Genomic DNA, 26,338 nt, shown 5'->3' with positions numbered 1-26,338 from the left:
AGATGTGCACATTAAGGGCTTGGGCGTGCGGGTGGGTTGCACTATATTTACGTTTCCGCTCCAGCGTCTGGGGTATAGAGAGCTGAACGCTGGTGGATGCTGTGGAGGATCGTGGAGGCGACGATGGGGTTTTTGTGCCAGGGTCCTGGGCAGGGGGCTGACTATCAGCTGACACAGGGGAAGGAGCAGTGGTGTGCACGGCCGGAGGTGAACGGGCTTGGTGCCACTGAGTGGGGTGTTTAGCATTCATATGCCTGCGCATACTGGTGGTAGTTAAGCTAGTAGTGGTGGAACCCCTGCTGATCCTGGTTTGGCAAAGGTTGCACACCACAGTCCGTCGGTCATCCGGTGTTTCCTTAAAGAACCTCCAGACTTCTGAAAATTTAGCCCTCGCCGCGGGAGCCCTCGCCACGGGAGCTTCACTACGTGACACATTTGGCGCTGATGCACCTGCTCTGGCCCTGCCTCTCCGTCTGGCCCCACCACTGCCTCTTCCAACCTGTTCTGGTCGAGGACTCTCCTCCGTCTCAGAAGCACTGTGTTCACCCGGCCTCTCAACCCAGCTTGGGTCTGTCACCTCATCATCCTCCGATCCCTCAGTCTGCTCCCCCCTCGGACTTCCTGCCCTGACAACAACTTCACCACTGTCTGACAACCGTGTCTCCTCATCGTCGGACACCTCTTTACACACTTCTTCCACTTCGTCAAGAAGGTCATCATCACCCACAGACTGCGACTGGTGGAAAACCTGGGCATCGGAAAATTGCTCAGCAGCAACCGGACAAGTGGTTTGTGACTGTGGGAAGGGTCCAGAAAACAGTTCCTCAGAGTATGCCAGTTCAAATGGCAAATTTTCCTGGGAGGGGGCAGACTGGGGGGGAGGAGGCTGAGGTGCAGGAGCTGGAGGAGTGCCGATTTCGGTGACATGGGTGGACTGCGTGGAAGACTGACTGGTGGACAAATTGCTCGAAGCATTGTCGGCAATCCACGACATCACCTGTACGCACTGTTCTGGCCTCAACAGTGCTCTACCACGAGTCCCAGTAACTTGAGACATGAACCTAGGGAGTGTAGCTCTGCGGCGTTCCCCTGCTCCCTCATCAGCAGGTGGTGTCTCACCCCGCCCAGGACCACGGCCTCTGACCCCTGCAGTAGTTGGACGTCCACGTCCCCGCCCTCGTCCTCTACCCCTAGCCCTCGGGTTAAACATTTTGAAAATGAAAGTTATAACTTTAATTTTTTTTTAACTTTTTTTTGTGTTTTTTTGTGTTTTTTAGGTTTTTTTTGTGTTTTTTAGTTTTTAAAACCAAACAATGCTATCCTATTGCTATGGCTATTTTCTAGCCAAGTATGAAAGCACACTGCTATGCCAGATGAGATGACGCTGAGTTATGAAAAAATAAACGTAAAATAAAAAGGAAATGGCAGACTGTGCCTAATTGAAATCCAACCCCTAATAAATTTTCCCACTTCGGTCTTTGCGATGGATATGTGCGTCACTAAGCGCTAAACACAGCGGTCGCAAGTCTCACTCCAATTTCCTGACAATTGGCTAGTAGATGCACTGCAGCAAGGACAGCCACCAGCAGATCAACCAGAAATAAAATATATATAACGCTATTGTAGGCGTAAGTAAGCCGTTTGGATTCTCCTTTGGCTATTTTCTAGCCAAGTATGAAAGCACACTGATGAGATGACGCTGAGTTATGAAAAAATAAACGTAAAATAAAAAGGAAATGGCAGACTGTGCCTAATTGAAATCCAACCCCTAATAAATTTTCCCACTTCGGTCTTTGCGATGGATATGTGCGTCACTAAGCGCTAAACACAGCGGTCGCAAGTCTCACTCCAAATTCCTGACAATTGGCTAGTAGATGCACTGCAGCAAGGACAGCCACCAGCAGATCAACCAGAAATAAAATATATATAACGCTATTGTAGGCGTAAGTAAGCCGTTTGGATTCTCCTTTGGCAATTTTCTAGCCAAGTATGAAAGCACACTGATGAGATGACGCTGAGTTATGAAAAAATAAACGTAAAATAAAAAGAAACTGCCAGACTGTGCCTAATTGAAATCCAACCCCTAATAAATTTTCCCACTTCGGTCTTTGCGATGGATATGTGCGTCACTAAGCGCTAAACACAGCGGTCGCAAGTCTCACTCCAAATTCCTGACAATTGGCTAGTAGATGCACTGCAGCAAGGACAGCCACCAGCAGATCAACCAGAAATAAAATATATATAACGCTATTGTAGGCGTAAGTAAGCCGTTTGGATTCTCCTTTGGCTATTTTCTAGCCAAGTATGAAAGCACACTGATGAGATGACGCTGAGTTATGAAAAAATAAACGTAAAATAAAAAGAAACTGCCAGACTGTGCCTAATTGAAATCCAACCCCTAATAAATTTTCCCACTTCAGTCTTTGCGATGGATATGTGCGTCACTAAGCGCTAAACACAGCGGTCGCAAGTCTCACTCCAAATTCCTCACAATATGGTACTAGCTGCACTACTAGTGCCAGCAAGCCCAGCCACAAGCAAACAAAAAAAAAAAAAGTATAACGTTATTGTAGCCCTAAGAAGGGCTGTTGGGTTCTTGTTGAATCACTCCTGCCTAACACTATTCTAATAGAACACCCTAACGCTTTCCCTGACCAGCAGCAGCTCTCTCCCTAGCGGCATCCAGACACAGAATGATCCGAGCAGCGCGGGCAGCGGCTAGTTTATCCCAGGGTCACCTGATCTGGCCAGCCAACCACTGCTATCGACGTGTAAGGGTACCACGTCATGCTGGGTGGAGTGCAGAGTCTCCTGGCTTGTGATTGGCTCTGTTTCTGGCCGCCAAAAAGCAAAACGGCGGGAGCTGCCATTTTCTCGAGCGGGCGAAGTATTCGTCCGAGCAACGAGCAGTTTCGAGTACGCTAATGCTCGAACGAGCATCAAGCTCGGACGAGCATGTTCGCTCATCTCTAACAGTGACATTTCTGATGCAGCTGTACTGTATGTAGACACAAACATGGTAGCTATAACCACATTCTAGCACTAAGTTTGTGCAGTTATGATAAGATGTTGATTTATAGAAAGGGAACAAAAGATACTGATGGGGAAGCACTATTAAAAATTGATAGGTAGCCAGTATTGGTATGATTGTGTTTACATTGATATATTGGGAGTGAAAAATCTCAACAATGAAATTGAATCTATTGTCTTTATGCCCAAGTACTGTTTTATATTGCCCTTGGATGTAGCCTGGATCCACCTAGGGTTGCGGTGATGAGAAGTAAGGTTGAAGTAGGAAAATATTCCATGAGGATGGCGTTATGCGGTGAAAACGCTTGACCCGTTAACCTGACATTATAAATCATTTTGTAGTGTAAACAAATAGAGGGAATCGCCCATTTTATGTGATAAATAAATGAGTTAACTTATTGTAAATCATGTTAACCAATGCTGCATTTGTCCAAAAAAATAATGATTTAGGAATTTCATCTTACGCGTGACTCCTTTTATCAATACCTACAGTTAAGACATGCTTTAGAAACTCAAAATAGGGCTGTGACCATACATATAGTAACACATGAGTTGATTGAGGATATTCTGGTTACAGACGTCACAAAAGGATATATATCTAGGGTGTATAGTATGCTTTTGGAGGCTCAACATGCACAGAGTCCCCTTACCATCCGGGAAAAATGGGAAGAAGATGTAGGACCCTTGACAGATGATCAATGGACTGAGGCACTCTCCATTGTCCCCTCATTATCTCTATGTGAGGCCCACCGGCTCTCTCAAATATATTTATTACACAGGGTTGGTTTGCGTGAGGTGGACTCGTGTCCCAGATGCGGTATGGAGTGTGCCCACATACTTCATATGCTATGGGAGTGTAGAAAGCTCAAAAGGATTTGGGGAGACGTATTAAGGCTGATTACCAAAGTATATAGAGTGGCATTGACGGCATCTCTGGTAGTTTGTCTGTTAGGTCTGCTAGGGCAGAAAAATTTGGTTGATGGAATAACTGTGGGTATCAGTAGAATGCTATATTAAGCGAGGAAGCTTATTGCTATGTACTGGCTTCGCCCTTGTTCACCAAGGCTGGAGGCATATGTTAAAAAACTAAACAACATTATAAGGCTGGAAAAGAATGTTTATTGTAAACGTAAAGCAAATACAAAATTCTAACGAATTTGGGGCCCTTGACTGGACTCTCCGGGACTCCCCTCGATACACTTGAGGCGTCATCCCCTATCAGCATTCATGTAGAGTGTTTGTACTGTAAAGGTTATGATACTTTGTAGTTGCTAAATGCTATGTATGTATTAGCTATGTATACATATTGTATCGAAATCCTGTAATGCCATTATTACTATGCAATTGCACCGGAAGGGTACGGGTCAGGGGGGAGGGTATCTGTGTCAGAGGGAGGGAGGGGGAAGTGGGAATTTGTGGTTCTGTATAAAAAAACTAATAAAAAAGATTTGATCAAAAAAAAAAGAAAGGTATATACAAAGACCGAAATGAGATGCGTTTCAATCCTCAATGTGGTCATTTCTCAATCTGTATGGCTTTCAGTAGTTTAATGACATTTGGAGGACCTTAAAGTGTTCAGGAAAGGCACCTGAATACATGTTTATCAAGAATCAACACACATGCATGAGGATTTCAAAGCTGGATTACTTTTGTCTACAGGGTTTCATCAAACTTGGTAGCCCTAGTAGCCCTAGTAGCATCAGGGTCCAGGTTTCCACCCAAAGGCCTGAATTATAAACTGTTACTGCTGATCCCTTTGTTCTCAGGAAAGTTTTACCAGAGGACCAAATCCAAATGGAGGCCAAGTTAAACCTATTTAACTATGGAAGGGGAAGGGTGAGGAGCAATATTGTGTAATGCTTATGGGCGGCGTATAGGAAAGGCCGTAGGAAGTTTAAGTGAAAGTAAATGAAAGTGTTCTGCGTTTTATTACAATAAAGTTATTATGCATTAAAATGTGTCCATTTTGTCCGTATTTCAGGCTGTGGCCTTAATTATCACAAGAGATGTGCCTTTAAGATACCGAACAATTGCAGGGGTGTAAAGAGAAGTCACCTTTCCAGTAGATCATTTACAGGAGCAAGTTCTTTCACAAAGCAAAGAGCAGTGACGCTACCAACTGGAGGTAGTCTAGAGGACCTGGGAGGACATAACTCAGAGTCACCGGTAAGATGTACAATTGTCATCACAATTCCCAATCTTACTATTTTCAATGCTACAGAATTCTTGGTTTTTGATTTGTACTGTGTCCTAGCATTAATGTTAGCCCACCAATGGGCTATTCCAATTAGACCATAAACACACTAACATGCTCAGTCCATTAATCACAGACCAAGAGGTGGATGATTTTCATGGAATGAACATGGAATGTGCTGGACAACAGCCCCATTCTATAAGCATGTTCCCAGTAAGTTGCATCATTTATAACTATATACCTGGCCAAATAAATCCAAAACAGCACACAAATTACATTGTTAATAAAAATATACATTTATTGGATAACAGATCTAAAACCACTTAAAAAAGAGGAACACAACACAGAAAATACAGGACCCACATAAGGTTACAATGTATACTAATAAAGTATATGTGGAGACTCATTCCTACTACACTGAATCCAATAGCCAGCACAATCCCCTAGTATAGGCAGTCCCCGGGTTACATACAAGATAGGGTCTGTAGGTTTGTTCTTAAGTTGAATTTCTATGTAAGTCGGAACTGTATATTTTATCATTGTAATCCCAGCCAGAACTTTTTTGGTCTCTGTGACAATTGGATTTTAAAAATGTTGGGTTGTCATAAGAATCAATATTAACACTAAAGCTTCATTACAGACACCTGTGATAACTGTTACAGCTGTTCATTGTAGCCTGGGAGTAAAGCACAATAAATTATCAATATCCAGAGGTCCGTTTGTAACTAGGGGTTGTTTGTAAGTCGAGTGTTCTTAAGTAGGGGACCGCCTGTATATACCTTCTAAGTAGACCAAATCAAACTGTGCTGAGCAAAAAGGGCAGTATGAAAGTGTGTGTATACAGACCAAGGGAGCTGATCCCCGACACCTGCTTCATGTAGGATGCTTTGTAAAGGGTATACTATATACTATATAAGTATGATGCTTGGAGTCCCGAGCATGGTTGTGTGTTTTAGGCTTTACTCATAGTTGTCATAGATACAGACATAAGCCACATATTTATTGCTTAGGACAGAATGGCTACCCTTACTCACGGAAAGGCTTTTCTTGTAAAGACCCAATCCTGTCATTGGTATTATATTTATCCTGCCTTAAGGGAAATGATCCATAAGGATTTGTCACACTACTCAAACGGCAAGCACCCATCTGTCTACTTCACAGCAAGTCCATTACCAATTTTCATAAGTGATAATATTCTGTTATTTGCCAAGAATCCCAAATTAATTTCAGAGGGGTTGGCCACTTTACCTCATGTTTTTTGTGATGTGTGTGTAAGTGTAGGGGACAGGATATTAGGTAATTTACCAATATACATCTATTAATAGTTCTTTCTTGATATGTAAAGTAAAGACTCCTGTCTTTTACCTCATCAGCCAGACATTCCTGTCCATAAAATGGCTGCAGGTGGAGGGTCATGTGATCTCTATCTGTCTATGAACAATTGCCCAGATTGGACCATGTGATAGTATTCATGAATATAAGATTAAGGTCCTGCAAGGGCGATTGTTCATAGATAGATAGCGATCATATAACTCTCCGTTTGCGTCCATTTTATGGTCAAGAATGTCTGGCTGATGAGGAAAAAGACAGAATGTTTCAATTTACATATAAATAAAGCGGTGCAGAATTTTTAATAGATGGATATTAGTAAATTACCTAATATCCTGCCTCCCACAAAGTGCCCACCCCTTTAAGAAAGTAAAATAAACATGGAACCTACATTAGTAAAGTAAACTGAATATGCCACACAAATGGATAGAAAGAATGCTTCGTGCATCAGTACACCAGATATATAAGGTGGTGTCCAATGTGTTCTTTTATAATTTTTTTGCAATCAAATTAGCGTATGAGATATTTCCTGTATAATTACCATATAGTTATACCTTAGCATTAGGCTATATTCAGGCAAAAAATTTTCAGCTTGGCATACTGCCTCAATATTTGTAAGCCAAAACCATTAGTTTGTTCAAAATTATGCATCCCTGATTAACAATAATTTCCTTAAATTTGCATTCAAATGCCTTATTCTGCTAGTATTTTACATCAGTGTAGAGAAATCTTAATTAGATGTGGATCCTAAACACAGAAAATGTATACAGGGGTGTAACTAGGAGAGGCTGAGCATCATTGCAGACTTCATAATGGAGCCCCCCTTACCCCCCAAAAAAATTTAAATACATATTTATATACACATTTATACAGTCATTTAGATTCAATCCTGAAAATAACAGGGATGCAGTTTATGGCAATATCGGGATTGGAATTATATGTATGTCATGATTAAGGGCGGGCTTCCGCTCGAAACGCTTTGAACTTATACTCGCTTCTATGGATCGCTTATGATGTAACCCAAATAAAGCTTATTGATGTTGGGAACCTGACTGGACCATTATTATATTCTTCATATTCTACATGCCTTGGCAGCAAGGTGGCCCGTGCCGGATCAAACACATGTGGCATAACATGGGAAGGTGAGCTGGTGCATCACTTCACAATATCGGAAACCTGATGTGTAAAGAATTGCAAGTGGCCACATGGAGTTTTTACAGCCTCTCAATTAATTACTTTAATAAAACTAGTACATAGTTAAATTGGAGAAAAAGGGTGCACTCGCATTGAGATTCGGGTGATGCCCACTTCTGCCAGTGTCTTTTTTTAATTAAAAATCTGGCAGTAACATGCTTTTCACATCTTCGGGTGTCCTACAGCTGCACTTGCAGGCTCTAACAGGCCCGTCCACTGACAATGTGACATCTTTGTATACAAACAGAGACAGTTGATAAAGGATGGCATCACACCTCACTGCCAAAATGAGTACACTTTTTTCATTAATTTCGTACCCTATATATATAGTATATAACATTTTCTAAACCCTGACAACCCCTTTAACAAATTTGTGTGGGCTACTGTATAATATATTGGGGATCATTTATCTTTAGTCATGACATTTGTGAATGTCTCTACTTGGTTTTCCTGGGTTTTGGACTTGTTTGATTTAGAGGATGAGGCTTTGCGTTTTTTTTTGCGACTTAAAAACCATTAACCCCTCAATGCTGCAGGGAATGTATGAAGAGGGCTCACGGGCTGAGTCCTCTTCATACAAGGGTGGGTGTTGTTGCATATTGCAGCAAACCCCCACCGCTAATAACCGCAGTCGGTGCTTGCACCGATCGCGGCTATTAACCCTTCCATTGCGGCCGGCAAAGTCGCGATCGGTTGCCATGGTAGCCATATATTGCAATACAGAAGTATTGCAGTATATGGTAGGAACGATCTGACCATCTAGGGTTAATGTACCCCAGATAATCTAAGAAATAGTGGAAAAAAAAGAAAAAAAAAATTAAAAAAATTAATAAAATATTAAAAATTCAAATCACCCCCTTTCCCTAGAACTGATATAAACCATAATAAACAGTAAAAATCACAGACACATTGGGGCAGATTTACTTACCCGGTCCATTCGCGATCCAGCGGCGCGTTCTCTGCGTTGGATTCGGGTCCGGCCGGGATTCATCAAGGCAGTTCCTCCGATGTCCACCAGGTGGCGCTGCTGCGCTGAAGTTCACGATCCTATCTTGGATGAAGGTGAGTGCAAGCTCCGCAACACAATTTCCTTTTTTAAATGCGGCGGTTTTTCCGAATCCGTCGGGTTTTCGTTCGGCCACACCCCCCGATTTCCGTTGCGTGCATGCGGGTGCCGATGCGCCACAATCCGATCGTGTGCGCCAAAATCCCGGGGCAATTCAGGGGAAATCGGCGCAATCGGAAATATTCGGGTAACACGGCGGGAAAACGCAAATCGGGCCCTTAGTAAATGACCCCCATTAGGTATCGCCGCGTCCCAAAATGCCCGATCTATCAAAATATAAAAAACGGTTACGGCCGGCGGTGACCTCTGAGACGGGAAATGGCGCCCAAATGTCCGCAGTGCGACTTTTACACCTTTTTACATCACATAAAGAACGGAATAAAAAGTTATCAAAATGTTGCACAGACCTCAAAATGGTAGCAATGAAAACATAGGCTCATTTTGCAAAAAATGACACCTAACACAGCTCAGTACCCTAAACTGAAAAAGTTATTAGCGTCAGAAGATAGCAAAAAAAAATTTTCTTTTTTGTACACATTCATTTAATTTTTGAAAATGTATTAAAACGCCATAAAACTTGTATAAATTTGATACCACCACGATCGTACCGAACCAAAGAATAAAGAAGAGGTGTTATTTGGAGCGCACAGTTAAAGTCTTAAAAACTGAGCCCACAAAAACTGTGTTTTTTTTCCAATTTTTCCACCTTTGGAATTTTTTTCCATCTTCGCAGTACAAGCATGTTAAAATTAATAACATTACGGGAAAGTAAAATAAGCCCTTACACAGCTCTGTACACGGAAAAATGAAAAAGTTATGGATTTTTGAAGGTAGAGAGTGAGAAATGAGCGAAAAAACCTTAAGGGGTTAAAAAGAACTCTTCTGAAACCTATTCTAAAGTTTTTCCTATGCCTGGTCAGGACTGGAGTTTATTTTCAACTTTTTAACCAAGATTTGCGCCAAAATTGTGACTTTTTCATATGTCCACATCTGGATTTTTAAAGATATATCAGGTGCAAGACTAAACAATTCTTGCGATATTTCATGGACTGATAGAGATCAAAAAAATCGCGAAAAAAAGAGAAAATTATGAGATAAAGGACCTGCAATGTCTTGTCTAACTAAAGCCAATCTGCTGCTCCATGTACACTAAAACAATCCTGCTTTTGAAGTTTCTTGTAGAATGAGAAGCACATTGGAAGATTCATAACAAGAAACAGAGAACCTATTCAGCATATGATAAATCTCAGAGATATGTAATGAGTTAACCTCATGATGTTGCTTTCAAAGGAAATGATCTATCTCAGAAGAGCGATAGTCTTGAACTGAGTATTAACCCAGTATCAATTCAATCTCAGGAAAATGTATGATCTGGAAATAGAAAATACTTTTATCTTTATTTCCTGAAGACAATTTGGCAATACAGGCGGTCCCCTACTTAAGGACACCCGACTTACAGACGACCCATAGTTAAAGACGAACCCCACTGCCCACTGTGACCTCTGGTGAAGCTCTCTGGATGCTTTACTATAGTCCCAGGCTGCAATGATCAGCTGTAAGGTGTCTGTAATGAAGCTTTATTGATAATCCTTGGTCCAATTACAGCAAAAAATTTTAAAAATCCAATTGTCACTGGGGCAAAATAAAATTTTGTCTGGAACTACAATTATAAAGTAAACAGTTTCGACTTACATACAAATTCAACTTAAGAACAAACCACCAGACCCTATCTTGTACGTAACCCGGGGACTGCCTGTATATAGATATGATTTCAAATTGGTGGGGCTTTTGATTTTTTTTTTTAAACTGAGATTGAAAACTTTTCTTGAACCCAACCGATTTGACTTTGAGCCACCGGGCATTGTACCTGGACCTCTCCATTTTTCACCCTTTCACCATTATACAGGGATCTGGTCTTCACTGCGGAGATTACTTGTGGTCGTCCCAGTATAGTTACTGTAGCAGCTAGCCCTCGGGGCACAGAGACACTTGTGCATGACACTGAGGAAGTAAAAATGCTTATTATCAAATGAAAAATGGTTTCTTTAATATGAAACTACTTTTTAGTAAAAACAGATTCCTTTCATATATTTTGATTGCTTTCTTTCTAGGTAAACAACAAGAAATCTCGTGTCCCTTCCTTCAAGGGACGGCCTATATGGAAAGATTGGCAGGATATGAATAGGGTGAAGGTCCCTCACACCTTTCAGGTTCATACATACACACGTCCCACAATATGCCAGCACTGCCGGCGCCTTCTTAAGGGCCTTTTCAGACAGGGCATGCAATGCAAAGGTAAGCATGTGTTTTATTTTTTACTCTTCCACCCAGTGTTTGTTTGCGTTTAGTAAATACAGATCTGGGCACCTATCTTCATGGCTTGGTAGAAAATACTATAATTATACAATTACTATTTTTCCTTGTGATGTAGAAAATATATTGCAACTATAACTTTTAACTATCCTGTATCTGGCCATGAAATAATATGAATCCAGCATTTTTCCCCTCTGCAGGTACAGTAATTCATTTGTCCTTGAGTTAGTCTGTGGAGACTAGCTATTATGTGGTCTAAGCAGAAGCAGGACCACTAAGCAATATTGAGCAGTATTGAATAGCATTGATCTACGTGAGGTAGAAATGGTCAAAATGTAGTGCTGGTGCAGAAACAGAACAACAGATATGAAAGCAGAACCAATCTCACTACATAGATGCATTACCTGAACCAAGCTTACTATGCGGATACAATGTAAGAGGGTTTAGTGGTCCATTGTGACTACTTTTGTAAGAAATATTCCATGTCATAACATCCTTTCCCCATCCCTAATCCCATCCATTGCATGCCCAAACAGCATATTCCCCTCACAATAACCCACACCCACATATTCCATCACATTTCCTGCGTTATGGTATAATGCCTGCTATTCTGTAGCCCAGCCAAACAAATTCAGCCTTACAGTCTTGGTTGATGTAATATTGCATTGCTATCTGATAAACTACATGAAGGACAAATTGCTTCACACTAAAATAAGTTTTTCTTCATCTTGGACAAAGATAGAGTTATTTGGTCCAGCAATGTATCTGAATAAAATGGCGTATTGCTATCCAGTTAATGGGACATGTGCCAACTCTACCACCCCCATTTGCCTCATGGAAAGAAAGCAGATGAAGTTGGAATAGCCATAAACACAGACATTACGGGGAAAGGCAGACAATACTAGTGGGAATGCTATACATGCTATACAATGCTTACATGACTTTATTAAAAATGCACTTACCTGCAAATCTGACTTCTGCAGACTGCCGCTTTAACTGCCACAGACGATGCGTGCCAGATGTGCCAGATGAATGCCTAGGAGAAGTCTCCAGTTTGGATGGGGAAGGTAGTATTGATATGTTATGTTAGATGATATATATCAAAAAGGGGATTTTCAGTCATACAAAAATATGGTGCAGTGGATTCAAAGATGGTTCAAGTAAAAAGTCAATACATAACTAACTGATCCTGCAGCTCCTGTTCTGACATTTCCTTCCCATTCAGGCTGTCATTGTGTAAAAATGTGTTATTTTTTAATAGGTTTCTGAATTTCATATTTACACATAGTAGAAAAGATTATATTCCCCAATGAGAGATAGAAAGGTCCATTAACAATAATCTTTATATAGCGCCATCATATTTCGTAGAGCTTTACAAATCATAGGGGACATATACAAATATAATATTACATTACAAAGAACAAACAGTCATATGGAACAATAGAAGTGGGGGCCCTACTCACAAGAGCCTACAGTCTATGACAGTGGTGGCTAACCTATGGCATGGTTGCCGGAGGCGGCACTCGGAGCCCTTTCTGTTGGCAACCGGGCCACCACCCCAGAATATCAGACAGGACTTAAAGAATCTTCTTGCAGTTCCAAGCAACTTAAAATATGCTGCTATCGGTGACATTTTAAAGTGATAATTACTTGGCTGCTTGGGACTATAGGAAAAGGGAGAATGTGTGGAAGTGGTCTTTGGAGGTCCTCCTGCTAGCCCCTCAATTTTTGGTTGGCACCTTGGGATAAATAAGGGGCGCTTTGAGTTGCAGCTTGAGCACTTGGTCGCTAAAAGGTTCGCCACCACTGGTCTATGAGAACCTCAGTAACCGCTGGCTCAGGATGTTTCCTTCGGTTTCTTAATTTGTACACTTCTAACAGTTAAGGGATAAAGGTACATTATAAAGTGTCTAAAGACTTAACTCCTTACAGACAGTCCCTGATTGTCTAATCTCCTCAGCGAGCTGCTTCATTAAGCAAGATATGCTCTAGGTATGGAAAGAGGTCATCATTAGCCTCCTTATCTGTCTTAGATGGACATCAAAAGGACATCAGAGTAACTGCACAATGCAGAAGGAAGAGCAGAAAAAATAAACAAAAAAGCTGTTTTCTTAATCCCTACATGCACCATAAGGGTGTAATACATTGCGGTGCAAGAGCGGCTGTATAGAAATAACTCCCAGGTTAATCTTTCTCCATACAGGACCAATACCTGCCTTTAAGTCTGCGATCCTTGCCAATGCAAGCACTTAACACATTATGTGCCATAGACAAACTTGACTACGGCACCTAATAGTACTTCAGCTGTATGCAGCCATTTTGGATTGCTGATCAGCGCTGCCCTCCATGACGTCATCTCAGAGACACCAAAGCCTATCATGATGGCTGATCTCTATCAGTCTGGCTACAAGACAGACAGTCTGTTATAAATCAGTAATACATTTACAATATACTGCAATGCAGTTGTGGTGTATATGAAATGCCAACATTTGTTAAGCAGAAAACAAGCCTGCATACAGCTCTGTACATGGAAAAAAAAAATTAAAAAATTGTTTTTTAAAGTCAGAGAGTGAAAAATGGAAACAAAAAAAGAAAAAGGCTGGGCTAATGATAAAGGATATTATATCCCCATTTGAGCCACATTTTTAGGATCCTCCACAGTTATGTGTTGTACTTTTAAAAAAATATATTAAAAGTGAAAGTTTTATTTGGTCTGACAACACAACTTTTCTTTTTCTCTGTGACATTTTGAAAGATAGGACTAAAAACAGTTTTATGCAGTTTACTGTTACAACCTGCACTATTCATTTCTGAAATGAATAAAAATTTACTTCAAAGGTTTAGTTATGTTTTAAATGTGGGGAGTAGTGACAGCTGGCGAGAGGGACTGTAAGAGGTGAAAGGGAAAAGGGTCGCTGATTCAGATAGTGGGCAAGAAAAAAGGAGTTTTGATGAGTGTAAACAGGGAGAAATACCAAAAGGAAGGAGCTTCATGGACCTTGTGCATGGCAAATTTGTAAAATTGTATGCCAGCACAAGCTGCTGTCACACAAGCACCGGCATGTGATAAATGGTCCCCTTTTAGGATTATTAGACAAAGGTAATTAGATTGGCAAAATAGACCTGATTGGTGAGGTGAAGGGCGGAGTTATATGTTCTAAATTTTGAAGTGCAGAACTTTATAAATTATAGCCACTTAATATGAATCCGAAATGGACATTTTAAGGAAATTTCAATGCTAAATTGTTTTCTTCTGAACTCTGAAGATGGAGAAAACTTTAGCCTAGAAGCTGAAGATGAAAGCGAGAATGAAAGACCTGTCAGTCTCAGTGGTAGCACACAAGATGAAGAGGAGTTTCTCATCAAAAGTACAGAACGCGCAGTTAGTCCATGTGACAACCCAGTATTTGAAAGGTATGTGTGTGACTCTGTGCTATGTTCTTCAATCTGGTTTAATTAGCAAATAGGGAATCTGGGATGATCGGCATTAGCAAATTAAAACTTTTTCTGCCGTCCTCCCTGAAAATTATTTCATTTATTCACATGTTGGTAATCAACAAATCCTACTAATATCATGCATGTATTTTTTCTCCTTGGATAGAACCCTTACAAGTCTATGGGGAAATGCATTTTTTCATCAACCCATGTATCCATTCAGTTTTTAATTTTTTTTAAAATTTCAGATGTTTTTTTTATATAATGGCCCACATTTACTAAAGGGCTAGCGCCAGTTTTCTGAAAGACTTTGCTTGTTCTTTTCAGTGCAAACTGCTTGCACAGGTATTTAAGAAGAGTCCGCACCACATATGTGCCGCATGCGCCCCTTTTTTGTCAAGGCTGCACTATCCTTCTTGCAACACAAATTTCCCAGTGGGGCCCTGGGAAGAACTAAAAGTGGGGTCCCAAAATAAAATTATTTTATGAACTTTTATATTAGTAAGAGGCTCTGTTTTGCACTTCACTACAATAACACTTTGTAGTTGACAAATAGTAGTATGGTAAGACAATCTGTTTTATCTTTATTTTATAATAGGTAGAGTGATGATAGAAGATAAATATGAAAGATGATATAGATTTATAGATAGATAATACAGGCAGTCCCCTGTGCATGTAAGTCGGAACTGTATATATTCTAATTTATAATAACCCCATCCAAAAAATTTTTGTTTTCTGTAACAATTGGAATTTAAAACTTCTGGGGTGTCATAAAGACCAGGATTAACAATAAATCTTAATTGCAAACACCTTTGATAACTGTTACAGATAATCATTGTAGCCTAAGGCTAAAGTACAGTAAATTACCAACATTCAGAGGTCCGTTTGTAACTAGGGGTAGACAAAAAGCTACATAGGTAAATGGTTAGAAAGAAAGATATACAAATAGGAAATAGACAAATTATAGAAGATAGATAACTAGACAAATAGATGGTAGATAAAAAGACAGGAGATACATGATAAGCATCTTCATCTGGGCATTCAACCAAGGGGTATTAATACATTCACTTCCCACAAAAGTCCATGTGCAGGCGGCCCCTTTAGGGCGGGGTCCCTAGGCAAATGCCCAGCTTGCAACTCCCTAACGCCGGCCATGGCAGCAGCTGTGGTGCGGCACTGGATTTATGAAAAAGGGACATTGATGCACAGATGAATTATACTTACAATATTTGGAATCAGGAAGAAAATATTCCATCAATAAGGTACAATTTGTATTTTCCACATAAGGATTTTGGCCTTTTTGAAAATCATAGCTGTAGTTATACTGTATAGATTGGAACTTATGGATCTTTGTCTTTTTAAATCTTTATCTACTAAGTAACTTTAATACATTTCCATTCCTAACTTGTTTCTTGTTTCTATATATCATGTATGTATGAAATTTATGTCTATTATATTAACAGCTTCACCATAGAGGTGTAACTTATATTGCTGGATTATAAAAACATTAAGAAAGTTGGAACTTTGCTAATTAACACTGTGTTTCTTTGAATAGTAATTTCATCCCTCTCATGAGAGTTGTACAATCTGTGCGGTATAACAAGAAGAAGAACAGTTGTGTATTAATGGAAGGCTGGCTTGTCCACTTTACCAGCAAGGACAGCATGGTAAGTAGAAAATCCCTAAGCTTTAGGTGCACTTGAAAAATAGTTCTTTTTGCAAATAAGATTTCATTTTGGTTTTACAGTAAAATTATTCATATTCAAAAATGGCCCAAACTATGGCACACATTTACTTGCACCCGTTTTCTGTCAGACTTTGCACATTCTTTTCAGTGCAAACTGCTTGCATGTGTAATTAAGAAGAGTCTGCACCACATATAGCTTCAGCTCCTGTCTATGTTCTGCGTACAATTGCACACTACACAACTGAAGCTCCTTCTGATAAACATGGGATATATTAAATTGTGCAGTGACCATGGGTGATTTTCTAAAACTTTTTGTGGGATAATTTTATGGAACTTTTTAGAAGATCCCCTTTGGAGGTGATGCTTTGTTAGATCTTCTAATTTCTAGCAATACATAACTTGTCCAAAATTTCAGTGTCCAGGAAACCCTCAGGAAAAGCTATCATATCATAATTATTTTTCTCCTAAACTGTAAAAGGCACATACATGTTGTAAAAGCAAAAACATTACATTTTAAATAGGCCAATTTCCCAAAATTAAGGGCTGCACTAAAAGGATATACCGTAGGCTGGTTGCATAATGATACCAATGTTAAATGGGAGCCCGTAAGATCTATACTGGGTCATTATACTTAAAAATGTATTCCAATAGGTAACATGTTAGATACAGTTTAAAAGGTCATAATTGGGCATTCAAAAAAATATATAAATTTGATGGGTCACCTGAAGCTGTTAATAATTACAAAACAGCTACTAAAAGCTGAAAGGGTTACATTTATGTTTTGTTTATGTTGTGTTTACAATTTGTTCATATTATGTTGACAACACATTTACATACCATTTTCGTAAATGTGTTGTCAACAGAATTTACAAAGCACTTTCAAATGCTACTTGTGAGTGCACCCTAATAAACTAAATCAGATAAAATATGTGTCAATATCACTCAAATCGGATTCACTCATTCCCAGCTTCAGGCATCTCTTACGTTCATGGGATTTGAAAAGAAAATTAACTTTGACGGGAGATTGTCTTAGATTCAAAAAAATGTTACAATAGTTCTCATGAGTCCAAAAAAGTCATAAATAAAAAACCCTGCCACTTGGCAAATGTAGATAAATGTAAGCTTATGCACCTGACAACTAACATTCAATATTGGTGGAGTAAATCTGGGACATTCCTTTTTAGATAAAGACCTGTGTGTACTGGTAGATCATAGATTAAATAACAGCATGCAATGTCAATCAGCTGCCTCTAAAGCCAATAAGATCTTGTCATGTATCAAAAGTGGTATGGACTCTTGGGATAGGGATGTAATATTACCCCTGTACAAGGCATTGGTTCGGCCTTACCTGGAATGCCTTAGAGCTGGGGAGGGGCCACAAAATGACAAGGAGTATGGAGGGTCTCATTTATGAGGAAAATTTTAATAATTTGATTTATCTTGTCTCCAGTAGATACAACTGAGAGGTGCATGATTGATATAAATAGTATTTATACAATTTTGTGGCATTTTTTAACCCCTTAATGTATTATGACATACATGTACACCATAATGATGTAAAGGATGTATGAAGAGGGCTCACAAATTGATCCCTCTTTATACATGGTGGTTGTTGGCTGCATTATGTTTGCACCAATCATGGGTGTCAACCATTTAATCCGTAGGGCAGGTAAATGCAGGCGGTGCTGGGGCACCAACATCTTGGATCGGGTTGTTCCCATGGCAACCCAGAGTCTGTATGACACTACTACTTTATCTCTGTAAATGGAAAAATAAAGTTTGGTATTTTTATAGACCAGTAGTGAAAAATGGAAATGCAAAAAAACGAAAATGGATTGGTCTTTGAGGGGTTAATGTCATTCTCAAAAACAATAAAACTTTTAACATTTGTGTATTTTTATTAAAGGGTCAACATACGTAATTTGATGTTTTATTTATCCAACAGAGGAAAAAACATTACTGGCAGCTGGATAGTAAATGTATAACCTTATTCCACAATGACACTGGTGGCAAGTTTTACAAGGTGAGTTCCTCTGTAGCGGGCAGGTAAATTAAGTGATGAACTCTTCATATTGTGCTACAATACTCATCTTGACTCAATCATATTCTTTATTTCTTATCCAAGTGATTCATCCCTGATCCTTGAGATGTATTTAATTTAGTACCATCAAAGAGCTTGTATACTCAGATTTCAGATATGCACAACAAGTGAACAATAGAATAATTACCTTCATTCTGCATTGCAACATCGCATTTGGAGTAACATAGTACCTGGTTTTACTTTCCTTATTTACTCGCTATCATTCAAGTTCATAACTTTGGGGGAGATTTATCAGAAGTGTCTAAGAGCAGAACTTTCCTAGTTGTCCATGGCAACCAATCTAAACTCAGCTTTCGTTTTCTCACAGCTGTTTATAAAATGAAAGTTGAGCTCTGGTTGGTTTACACGTGAAACTAGAACAGTTTTAACTCAGACACCTTTGATCAGTCTCCTCTGTTTATGTAAACAATCTAGATGAGCATGGAGAGATCACAATGTGAACTGTGCAGTAGCTTATCTTACATTGTCTGGTGATTGTACATTATCAGAGAAGATTATCATAACACATGCTTCTTCTGTTCCGGCAAACTATGTCCTCTCTGACAGGGGAGAGGAGGACAAAGGTCAGATATTGGGACTGATATCTCTACAAACTTGGAGGCTAGAAAGGAAATTACATGTGCCCCTGCATTAATCATGCGGGATGGAATTGTACGTTGGATCAATCTTTTTGAGGACCAAATCCCAAACGATAAATGAAATACAAGTGCAATTATTGTGAAGAGAATTGTCTTCATCTAAAATTACTTTAATTTTTTAGTAAGATTAAAATGAATATTTCTTCACTGATAAAGAAAAGCATAAAGTGCTGAATTATTTGACTATCTACATGTATAATAAACACAATTTATTCACTTTTACATTTTAGGAACTACCTCTGTCAGATATTCTTCACATTGAGGCTTTTGACAAAAATGTCAATGGCCTCGCAAAAGATGGGGAGACTCCTCACTGCTTTGAGCTATTGACAGACACCTTAGTGTATTATGTTGGGGAACGACGTCCTAATCCAAAGACTGGACACAGCCATGCAGATTCAGGCGATACCTGGTATAGAATGATCCGTCAAGCTCTGATGCCTGGCATGAATGAGAGCACAACAACAAAATCTTCAGCCCAGTCAAGTATTCCAGGTGAGCTGATTTGTTGATATTGTCAGAAAATCACTTAAATATGTTTCCCTAACTAAAGTGTGTATTATAAGTACCCTAAGAATATGCATGTCAGATGACCCTTTCCACAAAACTAAATATCAATCTGCTCAGCTCCTACTGTGTTATTTTCAATGTCAATTGTGACTTTCATGCTTTCTTGTCGCCAGATTAATTATTGTTTCTTGTTTTAACACTAAACAAACTATGTAGATAGGAACATATAATGGCTGCTGATGCAAATAATACTATGTGCTCTAGAAATCCTAGATATTAGGATAGTTAACTACTTAATGAATGCTGTATCAGGTTTTTATGGCGATCATAAAAGGGACTTCTTTTAATGTGATGCCTTTCTGCAGTGAGACAACTCTGCCTTTCCTCCGCTCAGTTCTTCCACTATCACCCAGGATCTAAAAAGCTCTGATCCCGGGCGTCTAACCCCTTAGACACTGTGGTCCAATATGGTCTGTGGTGTCTAAATGGTTGCATAGTGATTGTGGGGTGGGGTGTCACAGGCAGATCTGGCATAGTGCATTGCGTTGTAAAAGAGGTCAAGTGATCTCCTGTCCGAGCCAAACCCCCCCCCCCCCCCCATTGTGGGGCAAAGTAATAAAATAATAAATATAAAATGAAGCTTACACAAAAAATGTGAAAATCATGGCCACATCCATTTTTGCCTCAAAGAGATACCATTATACAAATTAAGGTCTTTATAAAAACTCTATAAATTTTGTATGATTGTATGTATATTGATCAGAGAAAATAAATTAGGTTCCACAATAAATGCTGAAAATTTGTATTAGAAAATACATTAGATTAGTATTCTTTTTTTAATATATTGCACAGAAAGGGTTAATAAAAGTTAAACAGGAGGGCATATGAAACCCCAAAATGTGCTATTAAGTAGATTTTATCCCCCCAAAAAATGGACACAATGCAGCTATGGTGGCCTGAAAATAAAAAAAAGTTGAAAAATCTGAAAAAGTAAAAAAAACAACCTGGTCATTAATGTGATAAAGGTGATAACAATGTTTACATTTTTCATATACGAATAATAATAAATTAAAAGAAATTACCATAGTACTTGACTAGTATGTATATATGGTGAAGGTGCACAGCATATTTCATTCATTCCTAGTATGTATAATACTGATATGCATATGAAAATTTCCGAACATTGAGAGATGTAAGCTTTATTGTGAGATTGCATCATATAATAAGAATGAAACAAGAATTAAAACCAATATGGGGGCAAGGCAATTGTCACATAATTATTTCCTTTTATTTCCGTTATAAGCAAACAGTCACACAAAGAGTCATTCAAAAAAATTACAATTTTATAACTTTTAAATGTTTTTTTTTGGTGTTAATGTGTTTCTTGCTATTTAATGAATTACAAATACCTAGGTTTTATTTTCTATGTACCTCTTTTCTTTTAGGAGCTTCTCTTCAGCCACAGCAAAATTTGGTGAGCATATTGTAAAACATGTATATAGAGTTTTTTTGTGTGGGATTTGGGTTTAGTGAGATTCCAGAACAATCGTTATCAAAATCTACAGTACTTCAAGATGGATGTGGAATCTATATAGGACCAAATAGGCTTCAGTCACCTGAACACCTCTCAGCATTGCGGGGTTTTATTTATTTATTCCGCCTCCTGCTGTGATCGTACTTCCTTCTCCCAGTCTAGGTGCTAGGTCGTAGGTGCTAGGGGAGAGCCCACGCACCCCACTCTCTCCACACCCTGGCTCTCTGATGTCAGCAGCTGGCTCCTATCTCCTCAGTCGGGAGCAGGAGGTACAATCTCAACGGGATGCAGAATAAATTAAAACCCGGCGATGCTAACAGGCGCTCAGGTGACGCCTTTGACCTATTTACGTAAAAAGACTTTCATGAGCCATATCTTTTTGCACTATAAAACAGTTCCACATAGAAACGGGCAGGTAATCCTTTAAAAAGTTTTGAAGCAAATCTTTTATTTCAGGATATCAGCCATATGTATCAGATCTTCCCAGATGAAGTTCTAGGCTCAGGACAATTTGGCATTGTCTATGGAGGTAAGATTTCTGTTTTTATTAAAATCTATGTTTAATAAATCTATGAAATTTAATTTATGTAAATATTTTAGGTCAAAAATTGTTTGCATTTCTGTTAGTAATGGATTATAACCTGTAATAAACTAAAGTAAAGTGACAATTTATTTAACCTCTTAGTGACGCATCCTGAAAAGGCTCTAATGATTGGGGCATTTTTAGCCAGTTTTCGTATGCGGTGGTTTAACGGCCATTACTTCTTTTTTTGTGGGCTACCTTAAAAATATTTTTGCCCTTTTTTCCGAACACATACAGCTAGTTAAAAAGTAAAAAGTTTGAAGTTTTTTTTTCATTTTTAGTTTTATTTGGGGTTAAAAGTGGAAAAATGTTTCTTTTAGTAATTTATAGTAGATATAGTTTTTAAATAAACTCAAACTGAACATTAATAAAGAAAATTCAAGAAATGTTTGCCGACCCTAAACTCATTAGATCGAGGTCTATGGGCAATCATAATTGTGTACACCAGGACTGACAGACAGGTTGGAATTATATCTGTGAAAGGCAGTATTTTTGTTAATAACTTTGTATTAGAGAATGTGTTATTTTATTATTCTGTGTCAATTTAAGAAAATTGTCTTCATAGGAATACCCCTTTAATGAATTCCCTATATTGTTTCGGTCGTTTTGATATATAATGTGTATAGTCTCGGCAAACGGGCCACTATGGCTCTATTTTTGTAGTGTAGCAGGGGATGTATTTTTATGAGTATTTGATATTTTTTGTGTATGTGTGTTTTTACTTTGTGTCACTCATGCGGTCATAAAAGACTCCTGGGAGACATTTTCACAGTTTTTTTATTATTTTATTTTTTTTCTTTTACATGGTGATGCTGATCAGAGCTGTACTCAGTCTGATCAGACCCAGAAGCTCTGATTAACCCCTTTAGACCGTCACGTGACCACCGAGTCTATAGAGCCTTGAGCAGCAGTACTTCAGCATGATGGTGTGATGAGCGGAGAAGGGAGAAGCTGTAATAAACCGCATCACTTTTCTCCATAGGGTCTCCGGATGTCTCTGACACCCAGAGACCCAATCCTGCTCCCGTGGCTAGTGCAGGAGCAGTAAAAAACACACTCCGGACCTGCGCGTGCTGACGTCTAAAGTCAGCGGACGGCAGAGAGGAGTGAAAGTATAAGAAGAAATAATTACATTATATTTCCATCTTTAGAAACATTTGTATTTATTTCTGTAATTTAAAAAAACAACTGAAGGAAATCACAAATAAATTAAATATCCATCTACACCTTTTTATTTTGCATAGACTGTGATGTAAAACAGAAAACTACCTTCCATCACAATTCCATTATTTTTACCAGAAAACATCATACAGTAGCTTGCATTACAGTCTGAATTAGTAAGACAAATGGTCAGCAATGGATAGTAAAAGAAAATTTTTTGAGGCCAATTTTATTGAGGCCAATAAATCTTTTGAGGCCAATATGCCTATGTCAGATTTCAGATATTATTCTTTTTTATCCAATTAAGTCATTAAAATCAAAACAATGATGTGAACTGGTTCTAAAGAGATCAACAGAACAAAGGGAACATTGTAAATGGTATCACTACTACCTACCCACTAACTATTGTTGAGGCTGTAGCAAATTAATTTTATAGTGGTATATTTTTAACAGACAGTTAAAGTAAATGGCTGTCCCTGTTATTATTTTTGTACTGTTTAGCATATTTTTCTTCTTTTTAGGAAAGCATCGTAAGACTGGTAGAGATGTTGCAATAAAAATCATCGATAAACTCAGATTTCCCAGCAGGCAAGAAAGTCAGCTGAGAAACGAAGTGGCCATATTACAGGTATTAATAAAGATGGCATAAAAAATAATAGTAACATTATTCTGCCCACTGTCTAATCTAGTGTAATACTGTTCATGTTAGCAAATATGAACATGAATGCTACCACCATGAAAACTTCAGAGGATGCCATGATATTCATTGCAGTCAATTGGTTAGATCCAAAAAGTAATTTTTTTGCTCATTACTCTGCACCCCATCTTGAAAGAAAAAACTGAAATGTAGATATTTTTGCTAATTTAGTAAAGAATAAAAAGGCAAATATCAAATTATTCAGACCAGTTGCACAGTATGGAGTACAAGCACATTTTGAGCTTATTCATCCATGAGTCTTCTTGGGAACGATGCAATTTTTTTACAACTGGATTTGGGGATCCTCTGCCATTCTTCCTTGCAGATTACCTCCCGATCCCACAAGTTGGATGGTGAATGTTGGTGGATGCCATTTTTAAGTCTCTACAGAGATGCTCAATTGGGTTTAGGTCAGGGCTGTGGCTGGTCCAATCAAGAATGGTAACAGAGTTGTTCTGAAGCAAAAAAAATTTTAAAGTTAAAAAAATAAAAAGTTTTTGTACAGAAGGTTTTCATTTTTTTAAATTGTAGTAAAACACAATAAACCCGATATAAATTTAGTATTTCTGTGATAGAACAACCCAAAGAATAAAGGAGACATGTCATTTGAAGCGCACATTGAAAGCTGTAAAAACCAAGCCCACAAGAAAATGGCACTAATGCATCACAAAGGTGATGAATGCTGCAAAATTTATGAAGCAGATAAACAATGAAAATTGGAAATTAGTTAGTTTTTTTCATTAAAAAGTACTCCACAGGAAATAATTAAAAAAATTAATTAGTATGTTACATGTACCTCAAAATGGGGTCATTACAATATACAACTCATCTTACAAAAAAATCAAGCCAACATATGTCTGCAAAAAAATGACGAAATGTATAGCTCCTTAAATGCAACATTAAAAATGAAGGCCTAACATTCTTTGTTACAGCCTAAAAAATCCTGGTTTGTATCAGGTTAATATTACATGTTTGTAGAAAAAGTACCTATTATTTAAATTTCCTGACATGTGTTTTGATTGAAGACCTTTCACCATCTCCACCAACCCAAACTCTTTGCATCTTTAAGTAAGCATTGTTCCACTGTCAGACTGGTACAGCAGGAGAGGGCACATCTACAATCTAACTTGTAGATTGTGAACCGGTATGCAAAATATGTAAAAAAAGGGCCACCAAACACTCTGCTCTTCATATTTTGAAAAGGCATTGATACAAGATAAAAGTGGATGCAGTGATTCCACATTTCATTAAATTGCTTCCTGTTTTTTCAGAACTTGCGCTGCCATGGCGTTGTGGACCTTGAAGCTATGTGTGAAACACCTGAACGTATTTATGTTGTCATGGAAAAACTGCATGGTGATATGTTGGAAATGATCCTGTCAAGTGACAAAGGTAGACTTCCAGAAAGGATCACACGGTTTCTTGTGACTCAGGTACTTCCTTACTAACTTCCAATAAAGTCATTTTATGTTGCAGCCTTTATTGTTCAATTATAGTGTGGAGATGCTAATGTGTAGGCTTCCATGGAAATCCAAAACAATTGGCTACGTCATACGCTTTATAGCAGTGATGGAAAACCTATGGCACTGGTGCCAGAGGTAGCACTCAGAGCCCTTTCCCTGGGCACTCAGGCCATCACCAGAGAGGACTCCAGGTATCTTCCTGCAGTCCCAGGCAGCCCAGGACTTGCTGTGCACAGAGCTATTTTAAAGTGACCGCTGTACCTGGGACTATTTTCTGCTTTATTGGTGTCATCAGAGTGCTTGTATCAATGAAAACTGTGACCGAGAAGGGAGTATAAATCACAAATTAAATTTCTGTGTTGGCACTTTGCGATAAATAAGCAGGTCTTAGTTGTAGTTTGGGCACTCTGTCTCTAAAAGGTTCGTCATCACTGCTTTATAGAATGGCTCAATTGGCTTGGTTCTATGTACAATAATAAGTTTTAGGAGGACTGTTCTGCAGTATGTATTCATTTAGCATGGTCATCTACTGTGACAGTTCTCATCCTCCTTGATTAACTGGCAGTGTCCTGTTACCTCTCGTTGAGGCGATTTGGCCATGTTCTCTTGCCTGAGGCACCAATCAGGCGGTGGGTGGGCATGTCCAGAAAGCATATGCCTTTATTTGGCAACACCCCTCATCCAAAGATCAATTGGAGGAGGTGGGCGTGTCTGGTTTGCATCTGCCTGGGTTTGATCACACCCCCTCATTTGAGGACTGATTGAAGGAGGTGGGCGTGACCTGGATGCATCAGCAAGGCAGCCCCCCAAGTTAATTTACTCCCCTGTGACTTCCCTTATTACACTTTGTTTCTTGATTAATGGAGGTTGGAAGGCTCCGTCTACAGGGGATGGTATGAGGGTGGAGTTATACTTTAAATGGACTTCATGTGGCGGCCGCGTATGGCTTACATCAACTTCAGGGCACCGGTGTTGTTTGTTAATTTTTATTAGATAGTGAGTGCTTTAGATTCTTTTCCACCATGAGGAGAGGGTCTTGACTACGAGGGCTAGTGAGTGCAGTGGGTTATCTATTTTCTGGATAAAATAAATAAATAAATATGCCCTTATGTATCACATGTTGTCTAGGGCTGCATACAATCTAGGCCCTGTAGGATAGTCGGTGACATACACTCACTAGTGTATCTGCATTCTATATTATAAGTCTCCTGATGAGTCTATTGCAATTTGGGACAGACGAGACACTCTGTAATAACAGCTAAGACTGTTTTGAACTATATCCTAGATGACAGCTTTCACATTGCCCTCTATGTGAATAATTTTGTGCTAGTGGTATTTATCATTATCCAATCTGCTGCTGACATCTTGTGGTGGCTTTGGACATTACAAGTGTAACGTGACAC

General features: G+C 38.9%; 1 protein-coding gene across 1 annotated transcript in view; it reads left to right on the top strand.

Annotated features, from left to right (window-relative positions):
• Positions 1 to 26,338, top strand: part of LOC140070874 (serine/threonine-protein kinase D1-like) — a 66,350-nt gene that overhangs the window by 29,548 nt on the left and 10,464 nt on the right. The window contains exons 5-15 of the mRNA XM_072117898.1: positions 5,012 to 5,196; positions 10,925 to 11,108; positions 12,110 to 12,193; positions 14,393 to 14,540; positions 16,117 to 16,228; positions 18,194 to 18,271; positions 19,218 to 19,482; positions 20,943 to 20,971; positions 21,488 to 21,560; positions 23,297 to 23,403; positions 24,744 to 24,905. Coding sequence (XP_071973999.1) covers positions 5,012 to 5,196; positions 10,925 to 11,108; positions 12,110 to 12,193; positions 14,393 to 14,540; positions 16,117 to 16,228; positions 18,194 to 18,271; positions 19,218 to 19,482; positions 20,943 to 20,971; positions 21,488 to 21,560; positions 23,297 to 23,403; positions 24,744 to 24,905 — 1,427 coding nt within the window. The remainder of the gene's footprint in view (positions 1 to 5,011; positions 5,197 to 10,924; positions 11,109 to 12,109; positions 12,194 to 14,392; positions 14,541 to 16,116; positions 16,229 to 18,193; positions 18,272 to 19,217; positions 19,483 to 20,942; positions 20,972 to 21,487; positions 21,561 to 23,296; positions 23,404 to 24,743; positions 24,906 to 26,338) is intronic.

Source organism: Engystomops pustulosus, chromosome 7 (genome assembly GCF_040894005.1).
Source record: "Engystomops pustulosus chromosome 7, aEngPut4.maternal, whole genome shotgun sequence".
NCBI classification, from domain to species: domain Eukaryota; kingdom Metazoa; phylum Chordata; class Amphibia; order Anura; family Leptodactylidae; genus Engystomops; species Engystomops pustulosus.
This window is presented reverse-complemented; position numbering and strand designations above follow the sequence as displayed.